Here is a 25,967-nt window from a genome sequence, read left to right on the forward strand (position 1 = left end):
ATTATTCTGCTCTGAAAAAAGTAATCATGTTTTATCAGCATTTTCTACATCCACACACCTTGAGATTTTAAAGTGGATATACTTTATGTTGAATTTTGAATTGAACTTAAGAGGCAACGTAAGAGGCAAAATCCAGGATCTTTTCCAGTTTTCTTCTTCCAAATGTGAGTTCCAACAGAATTCACCCCTGGGAGGAATAGTTTTTATTTATTTGTGTATGCCATTTATGCCATGCCAATGCAATTAATTTTTAAGATAAAAGAATCCTAAATCAAGTGTTACAGATAAATAGAGAAACTTAAAATCAAATATATAAATATATTATGGGTATCCATCCATCCGTCGTCCATATCCATCCATCCGTCGTCCATACCCACCGACTTATGCAGGGCCACAGGGGACTGGAGCCTATCCCAGCTGACATTGGGCGAAAGGTGGGGTACACCCTGGACAGGTCGCCAGTCCATCACAGGTCATACAGAAACTAACAACCACTCACGTTCACATCACAGGGAAAGTTAGAGTCACCCATTAACCTAGTCTGCGTGTCTTTGGACATTATATTATGACTATATAAAATAAAAATAAGAATGAAATAAAATACAAACTATCCAGGAGCAATTCAATCAAAGGCAATATCAGAACAAATATGTTATCCACAACTGGTGTTATAGATACCAATCTACCAATCTGGTGGTGTGATGAGTAGCAGCAAAGTCAGCAGAATATAGTATACATAAGAGTACTATGATACTATAACAGTGTACACCAGAATATTATATAACATGATTATGTATGTCATTTTACCCATATATTAAATAGTAAGGTGAATTCCTCTTATCTAAATCAGTCTATGATCTAAACCCTTCTGGAAGGTCAAAGGTCAGGGCTGACTGGAGGGCAGCATCCCCTCACAGTCAGCGTGCATTCATTATGACTGCGCAGTACTTTCAACTCATGATGACCTTGTGTTGCCTCTGTCCTCAGGGGTCATTTAAAATCCTGTAACAGTCTTTGACGCCCTCCAGTGGTAGCTGGAGCTAATTGAATTCGGATCAGGTGGAAAGTCAGCTGATTCCCCCACAAACAGGAAGGGAAAGTCACAGTTCAACAAAGTTGTCATGTTAAACAAGCTAACTCATTTGTGCATACGTTTGATTTAATAAGAAAAGGTTTCAAACTCAGAAGATGTTCGGCGGGGACGATGAAGACGGAGACTTCTTGTCTCCCACAGGAGGGTGAGTTTATTTCATTCCACCAAGCTAATTCTCTTAGCCTGCGAGCTAACTAGCTTACCACCATTTAGTCAGGGTTAGCTGTTCACGTGTATGGGCCAAATATCATTTAAATCTGACAATTTATTGCGACCTTGTTTATAGGTAATACCTTTTAGAAAATAACGTAAAGCCTGGGTGAGTCTTTGTAAGCTGGTCTCTTATCGGGCTTATATTTTACCATGAAGCATAACAAGGGAAGCACTGTGAACCAATTCAAAGAAATGAGATTTTATTGAAATTAAGTTCTGTCAGAAGAACATGTGCCGAATTACAAAATTACATCCGATATTCATAAAAGTCCTGCCTGCTATGTAAATGAACTCTCATTACAGTGGTAGATATTTAATGAGACTTACCTCTCCAAATATTAAGTCAGAGATCAGAGTATTTCAGGAAAGCTGAGAGTTCGCTAATTTCATGAAGGTTAGCAGCTACAAAGTGTTTTCATCGGATGCAGATTTTTATACAGATATAATACATCTGTACCAACCCAACAAGTGGCTCGTTCGTGGAGCACAGTACAGTGGCTGCCTGATGAGTCACACAAAGCCCTCATATCTGTGATATTTTGACATTTATTGCGTGAATGCAGCTTCTCTGTCTGATCTGCGATGAAATTTCATTTCACATTCATATTTAAGTCACTTAGCTAGCTGCTTCTTGTTGTAGACAGTAACTTATGGTTGTGATTTACCAAAGGTCATCTTAGAACCTAACAAATCTCTTTTATTAGATATAGATATGTTTTATTCCTGAGTCTGATAAACCAAACCACTATTAAAAAAACAGTGCAGTGTGTTAGAGCTAGCTCAGAATACTCTAAGACTGTCAGAATATAGAATAAAGAAATTCATTTGGTAGGTTATATATTTTCTGTGCATGTTTTGTTATGAAAAGCCACGTAAGATGGCCTTGAGCCCCTTTAAAATTGACTTGACTTGCTACATTTTCAGACTGTCAACTGTGTTGTGCTATGGGACACTGCATGAGCGTTTTGTGATAGCAGCACAGTGTGTATGAGCTGCTGGAATAAGCAGCCAGAGTAGGGCCTGTGGGAGGAGTGTTATGGCAGCTAATTCCTCTCACATGCTGCCTGTTAGAGGAGGAAGGTGGAGGCTTCTGCCGTAGCCCATATCTGCTCAGTAGAGACCAGCGCTCAGTCGTAGCTCTTCAGTTTCCCTCTCTGCTATGCTGTTGAATCTACTGCGATGGTGCGACTGCACCGGGGAACAAGAGATCAGGTGTAGCCCAGGACAGAAGCACTGGAACGTACTCTAGAAGGATTACTTACACACATGCAAACGGACTGCCCCTCCTCATCCCAGTTTCTTGCCATCGAACACAATGGCCTAAATGCCTTCACCATGTCCGTTCTGGGAGATACCAGTGATTACCAGTGGAAGGAGTTCCAGGGGTCAGTACAGTTAATTGGGCAGTTTCCACGGCTTGGCTTGTTTTAAAACTACAGAAACTTTGCAGTAATGTTGGTCTAGTCTCGCAGGTTTGATCCCGTCTGTTGAAAATAATGTGATTGGTGCCTATAATTGAGGTAGTAGTTGTAATGATGTTGCAGTGAGTGATGATCCAGTGATGGTCAGGTTCTTTTCACACCACAGTTGTTGTTAATTAGGTCATCAGAAAATAAATTGCCAACAGTTTTGATATTTGATTAATGATTTAAGTCATCTGACAAGCTGAAACGTTCCAGGTTCCATCTGCTTCTCTGTGTTTATAAATACAGCTGACATAAAAATTGAGGATGAAAGTTCTTTCCTCTTACTTCCATAGAACTGGTAACCAGTAGTTTGAACCAAACAAAAAAACTCAACTCATTTTTGAATCCCTTTCTGACGTTATATACACCCAATGATTCATTTCATTTTCAAAAAAACTAAACAAATAGACATTGATAATGAAAATAACTTTGATGTAGCCATACAGTTGTTTGTTCTGACATTTTCGTTATCAAGTTCATTGTGGATTAAAATGATGTTAGGAGCTGTTGAAGTGTAGCAGGCAGCTAAAGAAACTCCTGAAGATGAAAGGTTTATATGAGCAGCTTTACTCATGTGAGCAGGAGTATGTTATGGACTACACAGTCAGCGCTGCGTCTGAACCCATACCTATCAGGACTATCTGAGGCCAAGATATCTGTATTCTATGAGTGGAACCATGGGGTGGATCATACATTTCATGGCAAACATAAGTATATCTAGATGATCTTCACACTTGTTCTCCTTGCAGGGCCAAGTTGGCCTCTCTGTTTGGACTAGACCAGGAAGCCAGTCAGGGGAATGAGTCGTTCCAGTACACGGCACCGAAACAGCCCAGAAAGAGCTCCAATTCGGGTAAGACAATCAGAACAGAGGCATTAATGATGTCTGATTCAGCCATGATGTTGAATTTGAAATGAACATGTCTTTTGTCCATTTACAGCAACTGCCACACAGAAAGCAGCTCCGCCCCCTGGAGCGCCTGCAGTTTTATTTGCTACAGCAGTCCAAGCCTTCAGATAGTGAGGACCCTGTTTTTAATATTAACTACTTTAATGTTGATTTTTGTTTTTATTGAAACCATATTAAATTAAATTTTTCCGCTTTTTTCATGTATACTCTAAACGTAAAAAGTCTGTGTGCTGTAAGTATTCACTCACCACCAAGTGAAAAGCTTTTCTGCCATTTTTGTCCCATGTGCAGTCTGAATGGACAGTATGTGAAGCAGGGCAAGCTGGGAGCAGCCGTACTGGGCAACCACACAACAAAAGAGGTTGAAGCTTTTTCTAATTGGTCACTTGTTTGAGATTATTGGTGTGACTTCTGATTTGTATGAATAATGCACCTCTTCTTCTCTGCAGTACAAGCTGCTTCTGTACTTGAGCCAGCAGAAACAAGTGACCACAGCCAAGATTCACGTGGGCTTTGTTTTCACGGTGAGTGGAGACGTAAAGGATGTTGATTACATATGGTAAACAGATTATCTAATGCATTGAAGGAAGATCACACTTTACACTTGAAATATGGCATTACATGTATGAAAACACATTTGGATTATTTCTGTGTCTGCATACATACAAAGTGTTTCCTAACTGAAGAAAGTCCAAAGCTTTATCACACACTCATACTTTTTGTTATTTTGTTATAAACCAATTATGAGGTGCCGTTTGGTCCTGGAGCAGAACTCGTTCTTGCTCTCTGGTCAACCTGGTGAACTTCACTCTGCTGCAGTTGTGATGTATCAAACTGCATGCTTAGTTTATTGGGAAATTTAATGATCTTTTTATTGTTATTTAGGGTTTTTAATGCATCATTTAAATGCAAATTGAATCAGTATATAATTGACTGCTCACTAGCTTATACTGGAGCAACAGTGTCTCTGAGCCTTTACATTGGAAAAGCTCACTATTACAATGGGGTGTTTTTCATGGCTCCAATTAAGTAGTATGCATTTTCTTGTTAAGAGAAGATATTTGTATAGAGTTACAGAGTCCAAGGTTTGTATTTCAGCATTGGTAAAAGCTGGTCTGCATCTTTACAAATCTAAAACAATCCATGTAAGTTCGAGCTGTCAATTGGGATTAGCTGTGTTCATAATATGAAGTGCTGTGTATTGTCTATGTAATATCCTATTTGTAGGTTGTAAAAAACAAAATTGTAAAATACGGAAAGGGAATGGCAGGCCCGAATACATTCTTCCCAAACTTCTTCATCATAAACATTGTAGTGGTCCTACAGGACCACTTTTTGTGAAAAAAAAACAACATCTAAAAGCAAAAGCCCTATCAGATGGGGTGATCCTGGGACAAAATCTGATCAAATGTGGGTCTGTGGTCTAATTTGTGTCAGTTTACGGGTCCTTGACATGAAAACGTTTGAGAACCGCTGTATCACAGCACTATAACCTATCATAAAAATCTGAAATAATAAAAATAATAAAATTAAGCATCTGCAGCATGTTCCAAAAGCAGTCTGTCACAGTGTAAATAAATAATTCTAAACTTGGCAATAGGAACAATATATTAAAGTTCATGGCTCTACTGATTCCCACAGAGTATTTAACTTGTAGACATCAGAGCAAGTTGCTTTGCAAATTAGCAGATTACTGATGAAAAATGATCCATGAATGAACCATGAGCTCCAATGTTCCTCACCTTGTCTTTTCTGACTTCCTCGCCATGTGTTCTTTTTCTCCCGCAGGTACAGCCAAACAATTACTGCACTTTTTATGATGACCCGAGGCAGAACTGGTCCCTGATGTTTGAATCGGAGAAAGCTTCATCAGACTTCTGCAAAGAGGTGAGTGACACAGGAGGAGACCTGCAGCTAAGATTGGGATTATTGTTTGGCCACGAGCGTCTAAACAAACAGGCTCAGTCCTGTATGTGTCAGGATTGATCTTCTAAATCCCTTTATCATTCTGACCCATACAAGCGTTCTCAAAATTGTATGAGTTATGATGTTTATTAGATGCTGACTTCTTTCCTTTTATGTGCATCAGGTGTGTTTGGCGAAAGCGAACAGTGCAGCCTCCTTAGATGCTGTGGTGATCCAGGATCTGACTCTTGGTGAGGGCCAGAGGGTGGAGAATGGAGACTCTTTGGAGGTGGTGTATACAGGCTGGCTCCTGCAGAACCACACTATCGGACAGGTCAGACCTTTCCACTATTATTCAATTAGTTTCATCACTAATATCAATAACAAATAGATTTTATCTTCAGTTCCTGTAGATTTTCTAGACATGCTGGCACACAACTCTTTGGATCTTAAATATCATTTCAGATGTTTGACTCCAACCAGAACAAGGACAAGTTGCTACGACTGAAAGTTGGTACTGGAAAAGTGATCAAAGTAAGTCAAAACAAACTCAAAAGCATCATAAGTTAAAACTCCACAAAAATACCTTTTAATAAAATCACTATTATTTATATTGGCTAATTTAATCTTTTAGTTTAGTTTTTAGTTCAGTTTTCTTCTGCTACTTTTTATTACTATATTTCATTTCAATTTATTTGTATCTAGTGGTATCCTCTTATTTTTTGTGTTGGTTCATTATTTTCTTATGAGTGATGCATGATATTTGTATTTAAAATATTGTATTTTACCACCAAAAAAACAAAAGTAAGAGCTGGATACAATAAAAAAAAAAAACAACAACAACAAAAGAACTTAAACACCAAGATGAATGCCAAATGAAGCCCTCTCCTTCTACACTGACCTCCAAGACCAAATGTTACGCAGCTGTCTTGAGCGCCAGGTGATTGGTCCATGCACAGTACGCAGCACTACAGCATTGGTCCAGGTGCTTGCCAAAAGGAAGGAGTCTGTCTCGGGCGTATACGCACACTAAAGCAGCAAATCTTCCCCATTTCACCACAAGAGATGCGACTTGGCACGACGAATCATTTCTTGTTCCAAGTACACACATGTTCCATCAGGATTTGCTGACACCCAATATCACAATGTTTCTTATATCAAAATATGGTGATATCAGAGGACAAACAAGAAAAAAATGAGCAAATTCGTTGATAATTTAGATATGGTGATTGATTATTTTCAATTGTTCAGAAAATTGCAGTTACACTTACACGTCATGTAAAAAAAAAAACAGCTCAGCTACAATATATGGCAGTAACATGACATCCAAAATGTCTGCCCTGGAGCAGGTTAACTTCAGAGGATCAGATCAAAACCTGGTAACAGCCTTCTTTCTTTTACTTCTGCTTTGGCAACAGGAAAGGTCTTACACAAACTGTTTGGACATTGTTGTTTCCACAGCTTCTTGATCTGTTTGTATGATCATACAAACATACATAGTGTATGAAATTTGTATGATCATAGTGTATATATTTTAAGATCACTTTTTACTGATGATGATACATGTGATTGGCTTGTAGTTCGATACAAATCTGCTTACATGTGTGAACTCAGATCTCAAGGAAATAAATATATATGAAAAGAAAATATTAATAATTTATTTTTATCAAACATGAAGTGACTTTATTTATTTCACTGGAGGTGAAGTTCACGACAGGAGTTTCCCTGAACATTTTTGCACCATGTTTCGGTGCCTGATGTTACTTCCTCTCACAATATCATATCACAGTGTTATTAACTCGTTATCCCTCTTCCTGTCCTTCTCTGCTTGAACAGGGTTGGGAGGAAGGAATGCTGGGGATGAAGAAGGCTGGCCGTCGTCTCATTGTCATCCCACCCAACCTAGCTTACGGATCCAAGGGAGTTCCCAACCGTGTCCCGGCTAACAGCACTCTTATTTTTGAAGCAGAGCTTCGACGGGTAACACCCACTGAACATTTTTTCTACATCTTTCCCTCATCTGTATTTGACCTTTTCTGACAAAGCTGATGGTTTTAATGTCTGTGTTTATGGTTCATGACCTCTTTGCTCGTAGTTGCTTGTAATGTTGATGAAGTGTGAATTTAAACTTTTTCTGCCTGTTCTTTGCTTTAGGTTAAGTTTTCCAAGGACAGTGGGTCTGATCGGGCCAGTGCCAGCTCCAGAGACTCCGCTGCTCCCTCACCTGCTCCTTCCCCAGCTCCCAGCGTGGAGAATCTGGCCCCAGAGCCCACAGTACAGACGGCCACCTCAGGTCCAGGCAGACCAGGGTAAAATTTAAGCCTCAGGAAATAGTTAGCATTATCCTTAACTCTTTTGTCACTTAAGCTGATTTGTCTGTTTTTCCAGGGAGCCACCACTTCGTGCAAAGTCAAACTCGCTGAGTGAACAGCTGGCAGTAAGCCTTCTCACTGTCCTTTTTTCTTATTAAAGATCTTCTGTGATGCAAATTGTATTCCATTATTTTGAAGCTTCATTGATGGAAGCTTTCTTTTTCAAATATTAGAATCCAGATGCCACAAAAGCCAAACTTATCTCTCGCATGGCAAAGATGGGCCAGCCCATGTTGCCCTTTCTGACGGGAGTGGCCAGCCAGCCCGAATCCAGTGACTCTGAGCTTGAGGTGGGTCAGCAGAATCCTGGGAAGTTTTTTGTAGATTAAGTGTTATGTGTTGATCAAACGTGATATAACTCACTCCTCTCTGCCATAGAGCTCCATTGTTGTCCAAAAACTGTTAATACATTACTGAACCACATTGTTGCACTGGAGGACATATTCCTTCATTACCACAAACTCATGCTCCTGCTGCAAGTGTTCACGACAGCACCAAATGTGGAATAATCTACCGCTGAAATAGTCTCCAACAAATGCACTATTTCTTCTGTTGTTGTGGTTTTTCTTCTCCTTAGATTAGCCTTCAGTATCTAAAATAAATAACCACTACCAGGGTCGTAGGAAGAAAACACTGAGACACAAAAGAACGAAACTCTTCTACATCATACATGTAGTTTTGTTCTTCGGATTGCAGAGATGTACATACAAATCTGAAATGCAAATAAATTCATAAATTCAGACAACAACATTTCTCCTGGCATCAATATTTAAACCCCTCAGTTCCGTTCCGCAGCTTGCTTCTCCTAAAGGTAAAGGATATTCCTGATTGCATACATATACCAGTCATGTGATTGTATGCCGTTAAATTTTTAACCACTTGGTGGTGCCATTACACAAGGAAACTTTCTGGTCTGACAAACGAAAACATTGTTACTTAAAGTATTTGCCACAGAAAACTCCTGCCCGTCTGTTACACTTTTGTTCTGTATAAAGATTTTAAAAAAGGGGTTTTGCAAAACGAAACTGTATGCCCCTTGCTCACAATAACACCCTCTTTGTTACAGCAGACTTCTGCCGGCCACACATTAGGATAACAGAAAGTACTAAGAGGTGGACTCAATTTTGGTTTCAGCCTTTAATGGGATCTATAGACAATACGCAAAATAATGAATTACACCTGTCTTATCGTGTAAGGTCTGAAGACCACTCAAATGCTTTGCATGTTTTCGTAAGCCTGACATAGAAACCCATATCTGTGTGTCTAAAAAACATTATAAAAAAGAAACAAAGTCTCCAGCTTCCATCTGCACATAAGCTCAAAGATGGAAGTCAGCATGGAAAAAAAATCAGCTGAGCTGGTCATCTGGATCACTTGAGGAATTGCTCAGAAAAGGGAAAATCAATTTCCTTGAATCGCCCAGATTTAGCCCTCAACCAACAGAATGCCTGAATATAGCCAAAAAATCATTGTCATTGAGATTTAATCTTGGGGAAAACAATAAGCATTAATTTGTATGGCACCTAAACAGATGTAATGTACTCCCTTTATCAGAGCAAAAAACATGCTTCTTATGGGGTGACTAAAGAAAAACTTTAAGTGATTAATTTGTTGATTAATTGATTTTTCAATGAATTGAGTAACTATGTTTCAAAACATAGCAAAATATTCACGTGACTTACTTAACATACTTATTTTAATCCAAACCACAGCTTTTCCTTAACCTGACTAAACCTAACCAGACTGTGACTGTTTGACAGTGTTAATCACATTTAATGTCATTTGACTAACGTAACTTATAAAAGGCCCGGTACACCTGTTGCTGGACTGTCACTTTCATATATTTTGATTTGGGAAATGGTCATTGACAATCAGCCTATTTTGTCATTAACGTATGAGGACATGTGCTAATAACATCAATGATGATGATTCATCATATAACAGTGAGCCAATACGAACAACACCAGGACCCCGAAACTAAAGCTGCGAAATGGAATTCATTTCAAAATTTACTCCTGTGCTATTCCTGTTGTGACATGTCAAAATATCTTCAGTGAAAAGGCTAGTTTAAGGGTCCAGGACACAGTCTGTAAACCATTTCTACAACCTTGATTTTTGTGTGACATCACTTGAGCAATCTCTGCTTTGGAGTTGCTGGAGTGCCCCTATAAAAATCGGCCACATGTGGTGTCATTACTGAGTTATGACACTAGGTGATATCTGTGATATCATAACTGACTAATAACTCATATAACTCATAACTCAGATGTCATTACACATGAGTTAAGTTATGTGTTGATCTCCAGGACACCAGTGGCAGTAGAGTGAAGGATCATGCTGCGGCTCCATCTCCAGTGCAGATTTCAGCTGCTCCTCCAGCTTCAGCACACAGTAAGCATCTTCCACCTGTTGATATATGCAATTCTTATTGCAGCATATTATTACAAACAACACACACTCTTATGATGGTGTACAGTATTTTTTACTTGCTTTGTTTTTCTGCAGTACATCCTCATCCTCTCACTGCGCCACCTTCTGCCTTACTTCCTGTTATGAGCACTGTTGCCACACAGCCTGGTCTACCAGGCAGCAGCCATGCCTTTCAGGTGTGTTTTCACCACATTTTGTACTAATGTCATAAGTAAGTACATTATAGACGAAATCTGTTATTATGTCTTTATACCAGTGCATTATGTTGTTTAATAGCCTTACACCTACGCTCAGACCTCTGTCCCTCCATCTCATCTGGAGCCTGTTGGCCAGGTCTACCCTGCACAAACTGTCCCATATGTGGGTAAGAGCATTCAATTCAATTACAAACAAGAAGAGGCTTTATGTAGAGGGTTGTATAGAGTGAAATGAAAAATGTAGGCCTTGTGCAATTTGTTAATAAACCTGTACCCTAAGCTCTTGAAACTATATGTTAAACTATGTGTATAAAACCATTTACTGATTCAGTTCTGCAGCAGCAGCCTCACTAGTTAATAATTCTACACCGCTACAAAACAGTTTTGCTTTGGATACAATTGGTGATGCTGTTATGAATTAAAACCCTGGGATTGTTGCGATTGTGTTGTTTTCTCCAGGCTCCAGTGATGTGACTTCCTTCTTGATGACTGAAGCCCGACAACACAACACAGAGATCCGATTAGCTGTTGGAAAAGTAGCAGATAAAGTGGATCAACTGTCCTCAAAGGTATAAACTGAATATACAATTATATTTTCATTAAGCAGCTTTAACATAAAGGAGATTCATCTGGTTCCTGTCTTTCTTACTTTAACAGATAGATCACCTGCAAAGGCAGGGAAATCTTTCCATGGGTGTGTCTAGTATGTCAATGGAAACCACCATGATCATGCACAACATTCAAAGAATTATTCAGGTACACACCTGAATATTATGGTACCTTGTGTTTTTGGAGATTCTGTTACTTATGTTTATATCTCTTTTTACAACACAAATATTGATAATCCTGTAACACATATACAACAAATAGTGCTCCTGTAACACATCTCATTGTGTTTTGGGACTCGATCAAACTGTACTCTGAAAACTCCTGTTTTGTTTTTAGGAAAATGAATGTTTAAAAAAGGAAGTCTTTGAGAAAAGCTCTCGCATTGAGGAGCAAAACCGTAAGATCGGGGAGCTCATCAACCAAAACCAGAGGTGAGTCAGAAAATGTCAAAAGGTCACCATTATGGCTGACAGCCAGAACATCATGTCCTACCACTTTTTTCACTTGTTGCAATTGCAATAGAAATTTATATGACACACACCTGAATAGTATAGTGCCTTGTGTTTTTGGAGACTATGTTTATACCTCATCTCTTTTTATAACACAAATATTGTTGATTAGTTGATTACGTAAATACGTCGAAGCGTCGCTGCATCCGGTGTTAGTCCCGCGCTCCGTTAGACCTCGCCTTCGACCGTCTAAAGTTTGGGACTTTTTATTACTATATTTAATGTGGTGCTCGCTACGTGAGCTTCACTGTAGCACAACTGCTGTCCATGAATACGTGAAGCAGCCTGAACACGTGAAGCGAAAGTATCCCAGAGCACTTTGTCTAGATGGCAACGGCAGCCCTGCAAATCTTGTTTACTTTCTGTCTCCACACAAGCACGGCACATTACCAGCACGGGGACACGTAGTTTGTTAAAATGTATTTTTCTTCATCGCCTTCATGTTAAAAGTAATTTCTGCCCCACTGCTGTCATGGTAACGAAACGTTACACTGCGTGTCATCTAACTTTTGGCTGTTTCATATTTTCTATTTATTTAATGGCCACATATGAGCGAGAAAACAGCTGAAACTAACAGTACAGACAACAATAACAATACAGTCTGAATCCTTTCAGTTGTTTTCTTTGCCCCACAGTGATGCAGAAATACATTTGATTATCAGACAGCATTTCGTAGTATTGAAATAAATCCATGTCAGAAACAACACATCAGTGACGTTTGACTCATTTTAAGATATGCTACTATTGTCATTATTCTAATGTGCTTCATCAGGATGATTGAATAAAATATTGATTTATTTATTAGACACATTTTTACATTTTGGATAAATTGGTATGTTAATCGAGTAATAGGCGACTTTTCTTTCTTTTCTTTAGAATACACAAAATTAGTCGTTAGATTAATCGACTAATCGAAAAAATAATTGTTTTAATTAATGGACTTGAAAAATAATTACAATATACAATAATCTATGAGCCAATATAAAAATGGTAAACAGAAAAAAACCTACATGCAGTGGAGAAGTGCTGAGGAGGTATCTGAGTTTAAAAGTCTGATAGCTTGGGGAAGATATCACACATCCAACTCAATTTGTTCATCCACCCTGTTGGATGATAAAAGTCTGCCATGATGGATTGTTTTATTAATATGCATAATTTGAAAAACAGTAATACACTATCTACTTCTTGGATTTTCAAGTTCAAATTTATTTATATAACACATTTAAAAACAACTCTAGTTGACCAAAGTGCTTTCCAAGCTCTGGATAAAAATATAATAGAACAATATACAAAACAATGACAGTAGAAAAGGTCAAAGTCAAAGTTTCAAAACTCAGCTCAAATTAAAAGCCAACAAATAGATGTGGGTCTTAAGCAAGGACTTTTCAGAAGTCTGAGCTCTTATTTGAATAGGTAGAATATTCCAGAGACTTGGAGCAGCCACTGAAAAGGCTTGGTCACCTTTATATTTTAACCTGGATCTGGGAACACAGAGGAGCATCTGATTGGATGACCTTAGTGCTTTCACAGAATCCAAACCATTTAAAATCTTAACAAGCAATACAATCTTAAAATCAATTCTAAAGCAGATGGGAAGCCAGTGGAGCGAGGCTAAAACTGGGGTATTGTGCTCACGCTTTGTAGTCCCAGTTAGAAGTCGAGTTGCTGCATTCTGATCTTACTGTAACCGATGAAGAATGACTGGTCCAATCCAATATATAAAGAATTGCGACCCTAAAGTAACAAAAACAAAACAGGCACCTAAATCCTCAGGATGACCAAGCACAACAACCTCTGACTTATCTTAGAAAATTCTGATCAACCATATTTTAAGATCTCTCAGGCAGTTAAGCAAAGACTGAACTGAGGCTTTGTTGTTTGTCAGTTGTTTCTTTTAAATGGAACACAAGGGCAGCATATACAGTGAACAAAGCATGGGGCACAATATGGACCCTTGGGGGACCACTATCACAACACCATATTTGGTATTTAGCCTTAAAACAAAGACTGCGAATCACTAATTAAATGGCAAAGACCGGTCCATAAACATATTAGTAGGAAGTTTGCCATAACTCATTGACCATTCGAGAAATTGTCATAAATCTGGGTAGATACATTAATTTGCTGTTTGGAAATAGGTGTGCCAAGGCATATTGAGCCTCGCCCATAGGGGGCACCACAAATGCCAAAAATGTGTATCTCTAAACCCGGTGGACAGAATTTCACCAATTTTGGTGCACATGCTCTTGGAGGCAAGTATTAACGAAATCTGAAGATTTGGTGCACATGTGTGTGGTCTATCAGATATTGGATCATAAGTTGAACATCCACACCGTGTTTCGTTCACATCCAATAAAGGGAGGCGAATAGAGGTACTTTAATTGAAGTGTGTAATTATTAAAATGTTATATACATTGTTATTATGAAAGTGTGTGTGATTGGTCTTGCTACTTCTTCAAACAGAATAAAAACGCTGAAGTTACTTTGTTCAGCTTTGTGAAGCCTGAAACCTGCTCATTGCTGTCTGTGACTTTAATTTGAGGTCATTACAAGAAGAATTACCTTATGTTTTATCTGGTTATAAGGATAAAAGAAGGATCAATTTCCAAATTGCCTTTGAATTTTATCTGCGAGATCAGTGCTTGAAGTGGGCCGGAACGCCCGGGACATTTTCTTGCGTACCGGGACTGCTCCCAAGCTGCCGGTCCTCTCCTCTCCTCTGCCCTCTCCATATCAGGTTCTCTGGGCACTACGTGACGCTCACCTGTTCCAGTTCTCGCCTGCCTGCTAATCTCTGTCGGCAGAGAGAGACGAGGGAGAAGAGAAGCTCAAGCAGCCGTGTGCTGAATGTTGCTCGTCAATGTCACTTGTTGTGAACCGCCCCAATCACAGCCGGAATGGGGCGGGACATTTAAAAGTGTTGACAGATAGGTGTCATTTACACTTGGGACGCTGGGGACAGGTCAGAATCAGAATCAAAATATTCTGAAAAACAGCTTGCAACTAGAAATGTTAAATAACAAGTGAAACAATGTACAATAAGAAAACATGCAATGCAATTGAAATATAGAAGAAAGCAATTTGCATTGTCCAAAAGCTGACATTTTTTTCCACTTCAAGCACTGTGATGCACTGAGATGTGTTTTTCCTTTAAACAGGCATTGCTTCCTATGAAAAATCTTAGTAGTACTATCCTGCTGCAGTGTGAAACTGAAATTAGTGTATTTAAAAAAAACAATGTAACTGATAAAAATATCTCCTCAACACCGTGATTAGATCTGATTGGCCTAACAGTGACAGCAGACTCATGTAGCTTAAAGAAAGTGTCAGGAATGTTTTCACAGTCTAAATGGGTTTGAGGTGGATGTAATGTGGCTGTGCTTTGGTTGTCTAGGTACATGGAGCAGAGTAACCTGCTGCTGGAACAGAGGAATGACTCGCTTAAGTCAACCAGTGAGCAGAATCAGGCCAGACTACTGCAGGCCGAGCAGGACAAGGTGAGCATTTGTCTTGCATACACTTATTGATATTTATATATGCCTGATCATACCTTTTGTGGCTTTAGACCACTGCGTTTACATGTGGTGAAAGCCTCTAACCTTCACAGCCAACCAAGAGAGCTCGCAGCGTGTGAATGTATCGTCAGATTGTGGATTTGGTTTTTATAAAACGTGGGAATTTGCATCTCACCCTGGCATCCAGCATCTAGAGCACCCTGTAGTAAAGCCCAGCTGATCGGTAGGACCAGGATTAAAGGCCGATTATAGTTTCATCACAGGTATATTTGCATTTCTGTGAGATGATAAGAGACGAGAGAAGAAGAGTAGAAATGCTTAGATATGTTTGAGGTAATTTAGACAGTGTCCACCGGATCCCTGGGGATTTTTTCCCTGAAGTTACATCCGGCTATTTACTGTTTCTATTTTGTACGTGCTCTGCCCTCTAAGAAGCTTTGCTATTGGTTAAAGGTGAAGGTAACAGCGATGAGTTGTACTTCCCGCTGGGCCCGAACCAACAGTAGTCCTAACCCTACCAAAGGCCAAAACATTTCAGCTGTCATTCTAATCTGGATGAGGTCTCCCCAGACAGTGTGCCAAGCACTGATTGAGTCAATCACTTCTGTAATATAGTGTCCTGTATATCAGTGAGATTGGGTTAGTATTTATTAATCATTTACTGTCTGTTTCCTGGTCATTTTCGTTGCTCTGAAGAAAATCTAGCATTTACTGCTCTCTCTTCTCAGCATGCATTGCCTCAGGACCTGGGCTCTGGCCAGGTGAGCCTGCTTTCTCTGTGTACCGATGACAGACTGGGGTCAAATAGTTTTGAGCAAACACTGCAAAGACAGCTCCTCAGTAATTATGATTCAAATGTTGTCATTGACAATTTAAAGTCAGAAGAACTTGCCTTTTCTGCCTAAAATGATTTTGCAAAGATGTCCATTTAGAGGAAGCACAACAGATAACTCTGAATGCAGTTGTGGGACTTTAATAGCTGATCTGAGTATTTGGCTTGTCCTGATCACCCCTCTCTTCAAAACATGCTGCATCAAATGTGAAATCATGTGGAACTACTATTTGACCCAGATCTGACCGCTGCCACTGGAATCATCCTGTTTATATCATACTTCATTACCATTTTAACTAACTTTTTTTGTCTTTTTCCCTTTTGTCTCCTTTTCCATCAGCCATCGCTCACCATTTTTTCTCCCACAGGGTCATGCTGCTTACACCACTAGCACCAGTAGCCGCTCATCCAGGCTGTCACTATATTGTTACACTGTCTTTGTGTAGCTTGGGTTTCACTTGACTGCACACAGCCACTTGTACATCCTCTCCTCTCACCCCTGCCTTTATCCGCCTGCATCTCCATCAGGTTCGTCTGACAGAGGATCTGGCTTCGTCCACGGCCCGGCTGTCTCAGCTACAGCTAGAAGCTTCAGCTCACCAGCAGAAGGCCATTGAGCTGCAGAGTAAACTGAGCTCAGCGCTACAGGACAGTGAGAGCAGCAGCCAACGCATTGCTACCCTGGAAACACAGCTTGAAAGTTTGTGTTGATGTAGTTTTTTATTTATTTATTATTTAATCAACAGCACCACAAATTACTGCCTCCAAAATGACCCTAAAGTTGAATTAACACCTCTCTAAAACAGCTTAAACAAGTAAGCATTAATACACTGGAAACTGGAGTGTATGTGGTTACACATATTAAAAAGTCCTTTGTGCTGTTCTTCAGATGTGGTTGACTTAATAACCAGCTAAAACAATCCAAAATTTCTTCTAGTTAGCATGTTTATTAAACTCAAAGTGGAAGGATAAGTTTTTATTAACAACAAATTGACAAATTACTAAAAATCAAAATCTTTAAGAACGGGTCTCAGAAGGCTTAGTAATTTCCTAAAACACGTGGTCACTGTAGTTTTTAGCAAACGTATAGTGCATTTGTTGGGGACTATTTTTAGCTGTGGATGAATACACAGCTTGGTGCATAAAGGAACATATCACCCAGTGCAGCCATGTGGCTTACTAAGATATGTCAGATTTTGGTCTTTCCATGTGATTTGTTGATAATAAGTAAAATACTGGTTTAGACTATCTCCAGAGGTATCCCTCAATTTTGGATGAGGTCGTCCTAAACAAAAGGGCACTCCTATTTTGAAAGTCAAAACCATGATTAGCACTCGTATAACTGGTTTACCTTGAAATATCTTAATCATAATCAAGATAACAGTATGATTCAGATGTGTGGATAACTCTGCATTTGAACAGGGTTGGGCTTAAGAATGTGTTAGCAGCTCCAGATAAAACAAATTCTTGTCTCAAATCATCAACAGTCAAATCAAGGTACACATCCTGGCTCATACAAGGCAAAAGTAATGCTGAAAAGAAAGGACGTTACACGCTAACGGGCCAAGGCCATGATAGCAGAAGCACAGGTCTAACAAAGCTGTGTTAATGTGTTTCAGAGCTGGCGGAGGCAGCAGAGAGGGCCCAGACTCAGTACCGCTCAGAAAAGCAAAGACGCAAAGAGATGGAGCTGAGAGTCACCAACATGGAGGAGGAACTGCAGGACCTGAAGACTGATAAAGACAGCCTAGAACGCGTAAGTATACTTCATGTTTTTGTCCTTCCGTCAGTGACGAGGCAGGACAGAGAGCGTGCACTTAACATCATGGTAGACAAGGATAACATGTTAAAGGACTTGCTTTCCCTCCCTTAAGACACTTTTGGAAAGGAAGAAGAAGTGGCAGACTGAACGTCAGTGTCGTGATGAGGAGGTGGAGGAGCTCCGCAAGAACAGCCAGCAGGAGCTGGACAAGCTCCGAGCTCAACTTCGCAAGGCCAGGACCAGCACTGACAACGCTGCATCTGAACAGGTTGTGGACAATAAAAGGGTTGTTTAGCAAAGAATATACTGCAAATTATTAATCCATCACATTATCAATCAGTCTCTCTCTGAACTCTGTTAAATATCTTCTGGATCAGTTAATAAAAGATGTTCAAAGTGTTTATCTCAGGTAGCTAAATTTTTAACATTGCTTTACACATGACCGCTAATGGTACTATGTATGTGTTGCAGTTGTCTCAGCTGCAGGCAGAGCTGGAGGAGGAGTGGAAGGGGAAATGTGATCAGATGTTTGCCTCTGCTAAAGAGCAGCACAGAAGAGAGCTGGCTGAACTGACAGAGCAGAGAGATGCTCTGCAAGACAAGCTAACCCCGCTACAGGAAAAAGTAAACAAGCTAGCCATGATCTCTCTCTCTCTCTCTCTCTCTCTCTCTCTCTCTCTCTCTCTCTCTCTCTCTCTCTCTCTCTCTCTCTCTCTCTCTCTCTCTCTCTCTCTCTCTAATAATCAAAAGGTTTGTCTTATTGGTTGTTGACTTAAAGTTGAGTTTAGCAACTTAATGAAGTTAGAGTACCCCTTTTAATAATGTGATTTTTAAAAAATAATTATAGTATTATTATATTATAGTTTCAGGTTTAGTACAATATGGTGTTAATCTTTTATACTCATTACATCTTCTGTAAAGGTAAAATGTAAAGCTGTATTAGGAACATTGTAGATGATATAGTTCTAGAAAGAACTTTCAAAAAGAGATTAAATTGCGCATTTCCGACAAAAAAACCTATTTCTGTTCCCAGACATTTAAAGTGGTAAATTTACGTGATAAAACTCACAAATTTATAAGAAAAAAATTCCGAGTATAATGTCATACATGTGCTAGGTTTGTTAGCTAGTGGATGAATGAGGGTTGTGGTTTGTTTCCGCTTGGCTCAACCCACACCCCTCCTGGTTCAACTAGTGCAACTTGTAGGCTATCCCCCTTGGCCGATGATTCTTCAACGGCCCTAATAATCGCTGTCATAGTAATATGTCTCTAAACATTTAATTTGACATATTTAACTACCATTGTTTGGTGACATTAAAACCCTTGAACACAATTAAATGTGTGACTGTTAATACATGTACCAAAAACACAAAGGCTCAGAACCAGTTTATGCCATAGATTATGTATAGACTAACTAGGTAGCTAAAAAAACAAAGCTAAAACAGCTAACTAGCCAGCTTTTTTTCTCATTAGCTATTTCATTATCAAAATCTTTTAAATACTGTTATTGTTTACAAAAAGAAAACACTATTTATAGAATAAGCATTTGATATCTTTAGTTCTCAAAATAGAAGAAGAAAACTGAGAACTAAACTTTTGAATTGTGAACACCTGGTTTTCTTCTGAAATGCAAACATTTTTATTGTGTTTCATTGTGTCTTTATTTCTTTTTTATTTGGGCAGCAGCAAACAGAGGGTTGTTAGATTTGGCAGTTGATGATTCTGAAGCAGTCAAGAGATTCTGACACTGTGGGCAGGAAGAACTGAAGCCTAGTTCACACTACACGATTTTTAGCCCGATTTGCTGCTCGGCGAGCTTGGCACGACGACGCATCAAAACGGCTCCCCGACACATTTCTGACACGGCGTCTGCCAGATATCTAGCATGCCAAATATCTGGAAGAGTCGGCCGACTCGACATCCACATCCAGCTAATGAGCCAGCTCTGTAGCTCAGACAATCCCTGCTACCTGCGTGTGCTAACCCAATGTTTCACCCATATTTTATGTCTTTATAATTGGTATCTTTATAATAAAAAACAGCTGTTTCATGTGTAGGTTCGCGTCATTTCCCGTTTCACATTTCACGTATGTGTTCTTGACAAAACGTGGTTTGGAGACCAGTCTTGGGTGACAGAGTCGTTGTCAGTATGCGTAGTGTGTGACCCCTTTCACCGATCAGTCACGTAGTGTAAACGCCACAACAACTTGAAGACTCCTGTCTGAAGATGGCAAGTTGTGTAGTGTGAACGCCATAGCCATCGGCCGACGCTGAAAGTCGTGTAGTCTGCACGAGTCATAAGGTGGATGACTAGCTTTCAGTCAGTCTGTGCTAAAGGTAGCTTACGGTAAATGGTCATCATTTGCTGGGAATGGATTTGTCAGGAATGGCACTTTCCAGGAATTTCTTTGGAAATCATGTTTACATGCACAACCGCTATTCATTCCTCAGGACAATTCTTGTTTGCCGCTTTTTATGTTCCTGATTCCCTACCACCCTCTCCCTGCAGACACACAAAGACAAATCATTCACACACAGTGTCACTGTATGTCATATTCTCTTTAAGTACACAGCCTTGGAGCAGCGAGAAGTAACTGTAAGGGAGAAACTGGAAAGAAGGGTGGCTGAACTAGAGAAGAAACCATCGCAGCAGGAGAGTTCAGGAGACACTGCAGCAGAGGTGAGGAGTCATACATGAACACACTCGCACACAAATGAAACAATGAAATGAGGGAGCGGTTATTCCCTCCAGTTTTCAGGAGGGAAACTTTGTGTAACGTTGCCACTGTGAAGGTTATAGAATGAATTTCATAGATGATCAGCAGTAGCACATTAAAGAGGTGGTATTATGCTCATTTTCAGGTTCAAAATCCTATTTAGGGGTTGTACCAGAACAGGTTTACATGGTTTCATTTTCAAAAAACACCTTGTTGTCTGTCATACTACACATTGCTGCAGCTCCTCTTTTCACCCCGTGTGTAAAGGCTTCGTTTTTGCTATGGAGTGATACATCTTGTCTCAACAAATTATCTTTGTTGGAAGTTGCACATGCGCAATTCCTAGTTAAGGACTACTAGCCAATCAGAAGCAGAGAAGGGCGGACCAATGAGAAGAGAAGAGGGCCAATGAGTGTTTTTGAGGGTGTGTCGGACTAGCTGCTTGGTGAGCGTTATATGAGGTGCTTTTGCATTTCCCTGTGATGTCACAGGGATGAAAGGGAAACAGCTGGACTGCAAAATCTGTTTTCAAGCAGTTCAGAGAAGAGTTTTCTGTGGGCTTTTTCACTTTGCAAACCAAAAAAAAGGAATATAACTCAATAAAGGAGAGGGGAAAAAGCCAATAAGCATAATACCTTTAATACCTCCAGTTGTCAGTGAAGGATAGCTCAGCCTTCAGTTCCTTCGACTCTTACTACCCAGCTTGCTTTACACCACCCACAAACAGGAAGTCACAAGCTAAAGGGAATACAATGTGATAAAGCTTGCATATTCTAATTCAGTACAGCTGTCCTGCAGTAAACTCTGCCAACTTGAGACTGTAATGTTTGCTGGTGTTGTGTTTGAATTATGCCATTGGCTTTACCTGATAACTCTCCTGCTAGTCTGACTCACAGGAGACGTATAAATTGTGAGTCTACCATTAGCCAACCATTTCAGTGGTAATTCTCCTCTTCCTCTTTCACTATCTACCATTTAAACTATTTTGCAAAACCACCGTCACTGGATCCTGGGCTTAGCGCGACCATAGATGAAAGTTTCCATTAGAGTGTAGTAAAATTGTGTCCCCCGCTAGAAGTATTTAATCACACTTTGAAAATAAACAAGATTCAAGACACACCATGAGACATGAGAGTTGAATCAACATCATCTTTTTTGACACTGAACACGATCTAAATATGTTTATGATAGTACTGATATGATGATGTAATACATAACGAAACTTCATGAATGTTTTTCATGAAACATTTTAAATGCTGTATTGCAACAAAGATCTATATATCTATGAAAATTATTCTAATATTAATTGTTCGACAACCTTGTAAACAGAACCAATTGATTATTTAATTTACATTTAAATATTAAATCACTTAATTTTTCAGGTAGTGTTTTAAGATTATCAAATTTATTACATACTGTAGTCAGGATATTAATCTATTAGTTCGTGTTTTCTGTAACAATAGATACATAAGCATATTCATGTTATTACACGACTACTGAGTAATGCTGCATATCATAGCTTACAAATCCGTGTATGGTTCGTTGTTTCATTATTCTGTTTCAAACCAAATCAGAAAAAACTAAAAAACAAGTCGTTTTTTGGTTTTCCTGTTTTAAAACCAAAATGGTAAAACAAAGGAGCTGCCTTTTGTTCTATCTATGTATCCCTACATCCTGTTCTCATGACTTGTCAAATATGGACAGATGGTCAAGACCCATCTGTGTCTGTTTTCAACGCACTGGGGATCCCTATAGTGTCAAAGTTCAACACAGTGAGGAAGGCCCTGTAGTGTCAGTTTTTGATGGTAAAGGTAGGTAGGCTATATGATATTTAACAGAAAAGACTGTGTAAGGATGTGGTTGGGGTGATAACTCTCCAATTTGTAGATAAAGTATGTCAGCATCATGGAAGTATTTTGTTTTGGGCTGATCTGAAGCAGCTGGTTACCTGCAGGATCTAAGAAAATACCTATACAGGGTTTCTTTCTCGAGGCTATATCCAGGGTGTGATCTAGGGAGAGCCAGAGGGACTTGGCTATTCTTAATAAAACATAAGCTCCTCTGAAAACATGATTTGTGATATTTTGGAGGGGTCTCAGAAATATTGACAATATTCTATTTTTACCATTATTTTCTATTTTTCTGTATTATCATGGATTTTGCGTAGCCTAAATCAGAAGTGTCAGGCTTCATCCAGCCAGCGGGAACGTTCACCAACCGTCCACAGCGCGGCAGGTCACTCCCGCTCTCTCCTCTCCCTTCAGCGCTCCAGCGCCCTGCTCCCTCTCCGGTAGCCCTAGGTTACTATGGACGGTCAGTGGTCATTCCCACCACTGGATGAGGTCTGACGCTCCTGATTTTACGCATAATCCATGTGTTACTGCAGCTAGAAGCTCCCCGCAGCGCTGTGCAACCTTTTAATTTCTTCCATCCCACGAAGAAAATAAAGGCCAGGTCGAAACAGTGTAGAGAGGCTGAACAAAAATTACCAGAACATTTTAATCCATGTACGATTCGTTAATATAGGCCTACAGGTTGCTGAGTTAACTAATAACCCTTCCTTTTTGCTGTGTACCATTGGACGTACTGACAGCTATCACTGAATTAATTTGATACTGAATAAATCTTAAAAACCGAAGGATTCTTAGGCAAATTCTGGGGCGTTCCTCTTCCTGTTGTAGTTGCTAGTGAGTTACAAACTTAACGTTGAGCCTCCGGTTTTTCTAACTAAAAAGTAGAAAACAGTATGTTGATGTTCAAGCTCATCTTAATTATATATAATCAGGCACTGCCCTCACCCAATCAAAATCAGTATTTTTCCATTTTGGTTTTTAAACAGAAAAATCAAAGAACGAACCATACACGAATTCTCACAGTTGTGAGTTACAGCCTTTGCTTAAGTTTGAGCGCTTGAGAGTTTGTTTTGGAAAGGTTTAAGGCCAATGCATGCATGTGTCATTACTGATCATTTCAGAGCAGTGAAAGTGAGGCCAGCTGTTTGTACTTTCAGGTGAAGCGTGTGATGAACGGAGTGTTTCATTCTCTGCGAGGGGAGTTTGACCTCAGTGAATCTTACAGTGGCCAGGCTGTGCTGGGAGTGATTGTCAGTACCATTAAGGTAAGTGCCTTTTAGGGCTGAATTTTTTTACACACAGACACTGTATATAAGTGTGCTCATATGTTTTTGTTACCTTAAATGATGTGGATTTTTTCCCAGAATGTTACCCTGCAGCTGCTCAGTGGCACAGACAGATCTTCACTGAGTCGGGTTAAGGAGGAAGAGGAAGAGGAAGAAGAGGAAGATGATAGTGATGATTTGAAACAAAGAGAAGAGGGACCTCATCAGAATGAACATGTGAATGGAGAGAGAGACGTCAAAGAGGATGAAACGGAGGAAAAACAACATTCAACTGAATCGGATTCTCACCATGTCAGTGAGACTCAAGTGGACCAGGAAGTGGCAGCAGAGAAGGAGACAGAGACAGCAACTGAGGTAAAGGTACAAAGCCAGGCAGAAGCACTAGAGACCACTGGTCCAAATCCATTGTCATCCCCAGAACCGAAACCACAAGAGACAGCAGCAACAGAGTCTGAAGCACAGCAGGAGCAGCCAGAACACTCTACAGAGCTGAACACTGAAACCTCTATAGAGGAAAAAGACAGCAACAAGTATGCAGATCGAGATGATGAACCTGAAGAGAGTTCACCACTTGAGGATGGACAGGAAACTGTGTCAGAAAGAAATGCTGCAGCGAGCAGTCAGGTAGACAAGGAGAGTGTGAATGATGGAGAGCATATTGGAGAAATGAATGCTGCTTCTCCGAAAGCATTTGGACCCCCAGTCGACCCACCTCCACCACCGAATGCACTTCAGAACAGCTCAGGAGAGGACAAAAGGTCAGTCCTGGCATGAACTGTTACTATATGAGATTCTCTTGGCTAACCAAGTGGTGGTTAGTAGTGGCTGTCAGTAAAATCTCATAAATGTTCAGCCTGAGCAAAGTCTGGACTCCAGTGGTTCCAGTAAAACGGCTGGAATGGAGACGATGCACATTCACTTTGTTTGCATTGTAAAAAATATCAGAAGATGTATCTCATGGCACCAAGAAGAAGTCATTTTGACTGGCAGACTTGGTCACTTATTATCAGATGCTATCTAGAAAGCCAATATAACTTTTTTTTTTTTTTTTTTATTGACCATATTTCATTAAACTTAATGTATTTCTGCCCCCGTCTCTACTAATGTTTGCATGTATTCCTGCTATTCTCTCAGTCTCACTGGGGGAATGGGTAAGGAAAATGGAGAGGAGCCATTTTTCCAGATCACAATTCCCGCCAAACCCCCCGCAGCACCCGGCGAGGAGGAGGAGGAGGATGAGCTGGTGAGGAAGGATCTGTAGACTTCTTTGCGCAGAAGTCTAAGCTCACAGATTTAATTCAGCATTCTGCCTCACCCCCTCACACACCAGCCTTTCCCCTGTGCTTTGTCTCAATGCTAAGTCAGTCTGAGTGTGTTAATCTAAATCCATCAATACTGCATTGATGGACTGCATTCATGTTTTCATTTCTCTCGTTTGTGTCCAGAGCTTGAAGGGGCGTCCCCCCCCTGCCCCTCTGTTTGGTGATGATGAGGATGATGATGATCTGGACTGGCTGAACTGAGATGGAACCAGAATAATACAAGTCAAGTCTGATTTTAGTATTTTCAACTCTAAAACCAGGCGCGGCGTTCTCTACCAGCTGATTCTGCCTGGTGGAGCAGTGAAGATGAGGAGAGAGGCTTCTGCTGTTGAACTTGATGGAGAAGTCAGATAGCCTGGCTCTTCAGCTCTGTGTTGTCCTGCTGACTGACAGCAGACCTAGCTAAGAGGACAAAGCTACAATTTCAGGCTCCTATTTGGGTTCCAATAACAAGCCTGTAATTCACAGACATATCAAACAAATACTTTTAATTAATTATGTGATACCTGTTGGTGATGTAATTGAATTCAAATTTTTACATGTCACTGTAGCAGATGAGTTTGTTGAATCAACAGTAATCCTGTTGTCAGTGGTTTCAGACTGTACCATTACATGTTTTAATTATTAGCTTGCTGCTTTAAGAATAGAACTTTTACACAATTTTGCTAACCTGAAATTCATTACAGAAAATAAATCACATGGAAAATGGGGCCTTTATCTTTTCTCTTAGCAAGTTGTGCTTGTCGAGTCAGTTTTGTGTGCGCTAGTGCATCATTCTTTTGTATTGTATACTATACTACTTTTGTATACTATACTATATAAATACTATACATTGAATTTGGCAAAGTTGTTAATTAAAGGTACAATGTGTTGGAGAAAGAGTTGGCTAGAATGTTAGTTTAAATGTTATGTGACCAGTATTTTATTAACTATAGGCCTACCCTTTTATCTCCTGTGTATGGCAGGCTTGAAAATT

At 39.8% G+C, this 25,967-nt stretch overlaps 1 protein-coding gene across 3 annotated transcripts; it reads left to right on the plus strand.

The window, feature by feature from the left end:
* The first annotated feature begins 1,042 nt into the window (after positions 1 to 1,042).
* fkbp15b (FKBP prolyl isomerase family member 15b) lies at positions 1,043 to 25,701 on the plus strand. Of its 3 annotated transcripts, none has more exons than XM_046035058.1 (28): positions 1,043 to 1,238; positions 3,522 to 3,625; positions 3,714 to 3,792; positions 3,974 to 4,043; positions 4,132 to 4,206; positions 5,471 to 5,569; positions 5,772 to 5,921; positions 6,053 to 6,121; positions 7,424 to 7,567; positions 7,742 to 7,896; positions 7,976 to 8,024; positions 8,133 to 8,249; positions 10,266 to 10,350; positions 10,465 to 10,565; positions 10,666 to 10,753; positions 11,046 to 11,155; positions 11,244 to 11,342; positions 11,532 to 11,626; positions 15,099 to 15,201; positions 16,580 to 16,751; positions 17,671 to 17,807; positions 17,926 to 18,081; positions 18,285 to 18,437; positions 20,380 to 20,493; positions 23,541 to 23,648; positions 23,748 to 24,427; positions 24,804 to 24,912; positions 25,115 to 25,701. In XM_046035058.1, exons 1-28 carry the CDS (start codon positions 1,189 to 1,191, stop codon positions 25,190 to 25,192), a joined length of 3,549 nt encoding a protein of 1,182 aa, XP_045891014.1. In that variant the 5' UTR covers positions 1,043 to 1,188; the 3' UTR covers positions 25,193 to 25,701. The 3 variants fall into 3 exon arrangements, with proteins under 3 accessions (XP_045891014.1, XP_045891016.1, XP_045891017.1); XM_046035060.1 differs by having other exon boundaries at positions 10,684 to 10,753; XM_046035061.1 differs by lacking the exon at positions 24,804 to 24,912.
* The last annotated feature ends 266 nt before the right edge of the window (positions 25,702 to 25,967 follow it).

Source organism: Micropterus dolomieu, linkage group LG21 (genome assembly GCF_021292245.1).
Source record: "Micropterus dolomieu isolate WLL.071019.BEF.003 ecotype Adirondacks linkage group LG21, ASM2129224v1, whole genome shotgun sequence".
NCBI lineage: Eukaryota > Metazoa > Chordata > Actinopteri > Centrarchiformes > Centrarchidae > Micropterus > Micropterus dolomieu.

Coding starts and splice junctions, on each gene's coding strand:
- fkbp15b (XM_046035058.1), top strand. CDS start 1,189: ATGTTCGGCGGGGACGATGAAGACGGAGACTTCTTGTCTCCCACAGGA. Junction 10,566..10,665: donor GCAGCAGCCATGCCTTTCAG/GTGTGTTTTCAC, acceptor GTTGTTTAATAG/CCTTACACCTACGCTCAGAC. Junction 20,494..23,540: donor CAGGAGACACTGCAGCAGAG/GTGAGGAGTCAT, acceptor TTGTACTTTCAG/GTGAAGCGTGTGATGAACGG.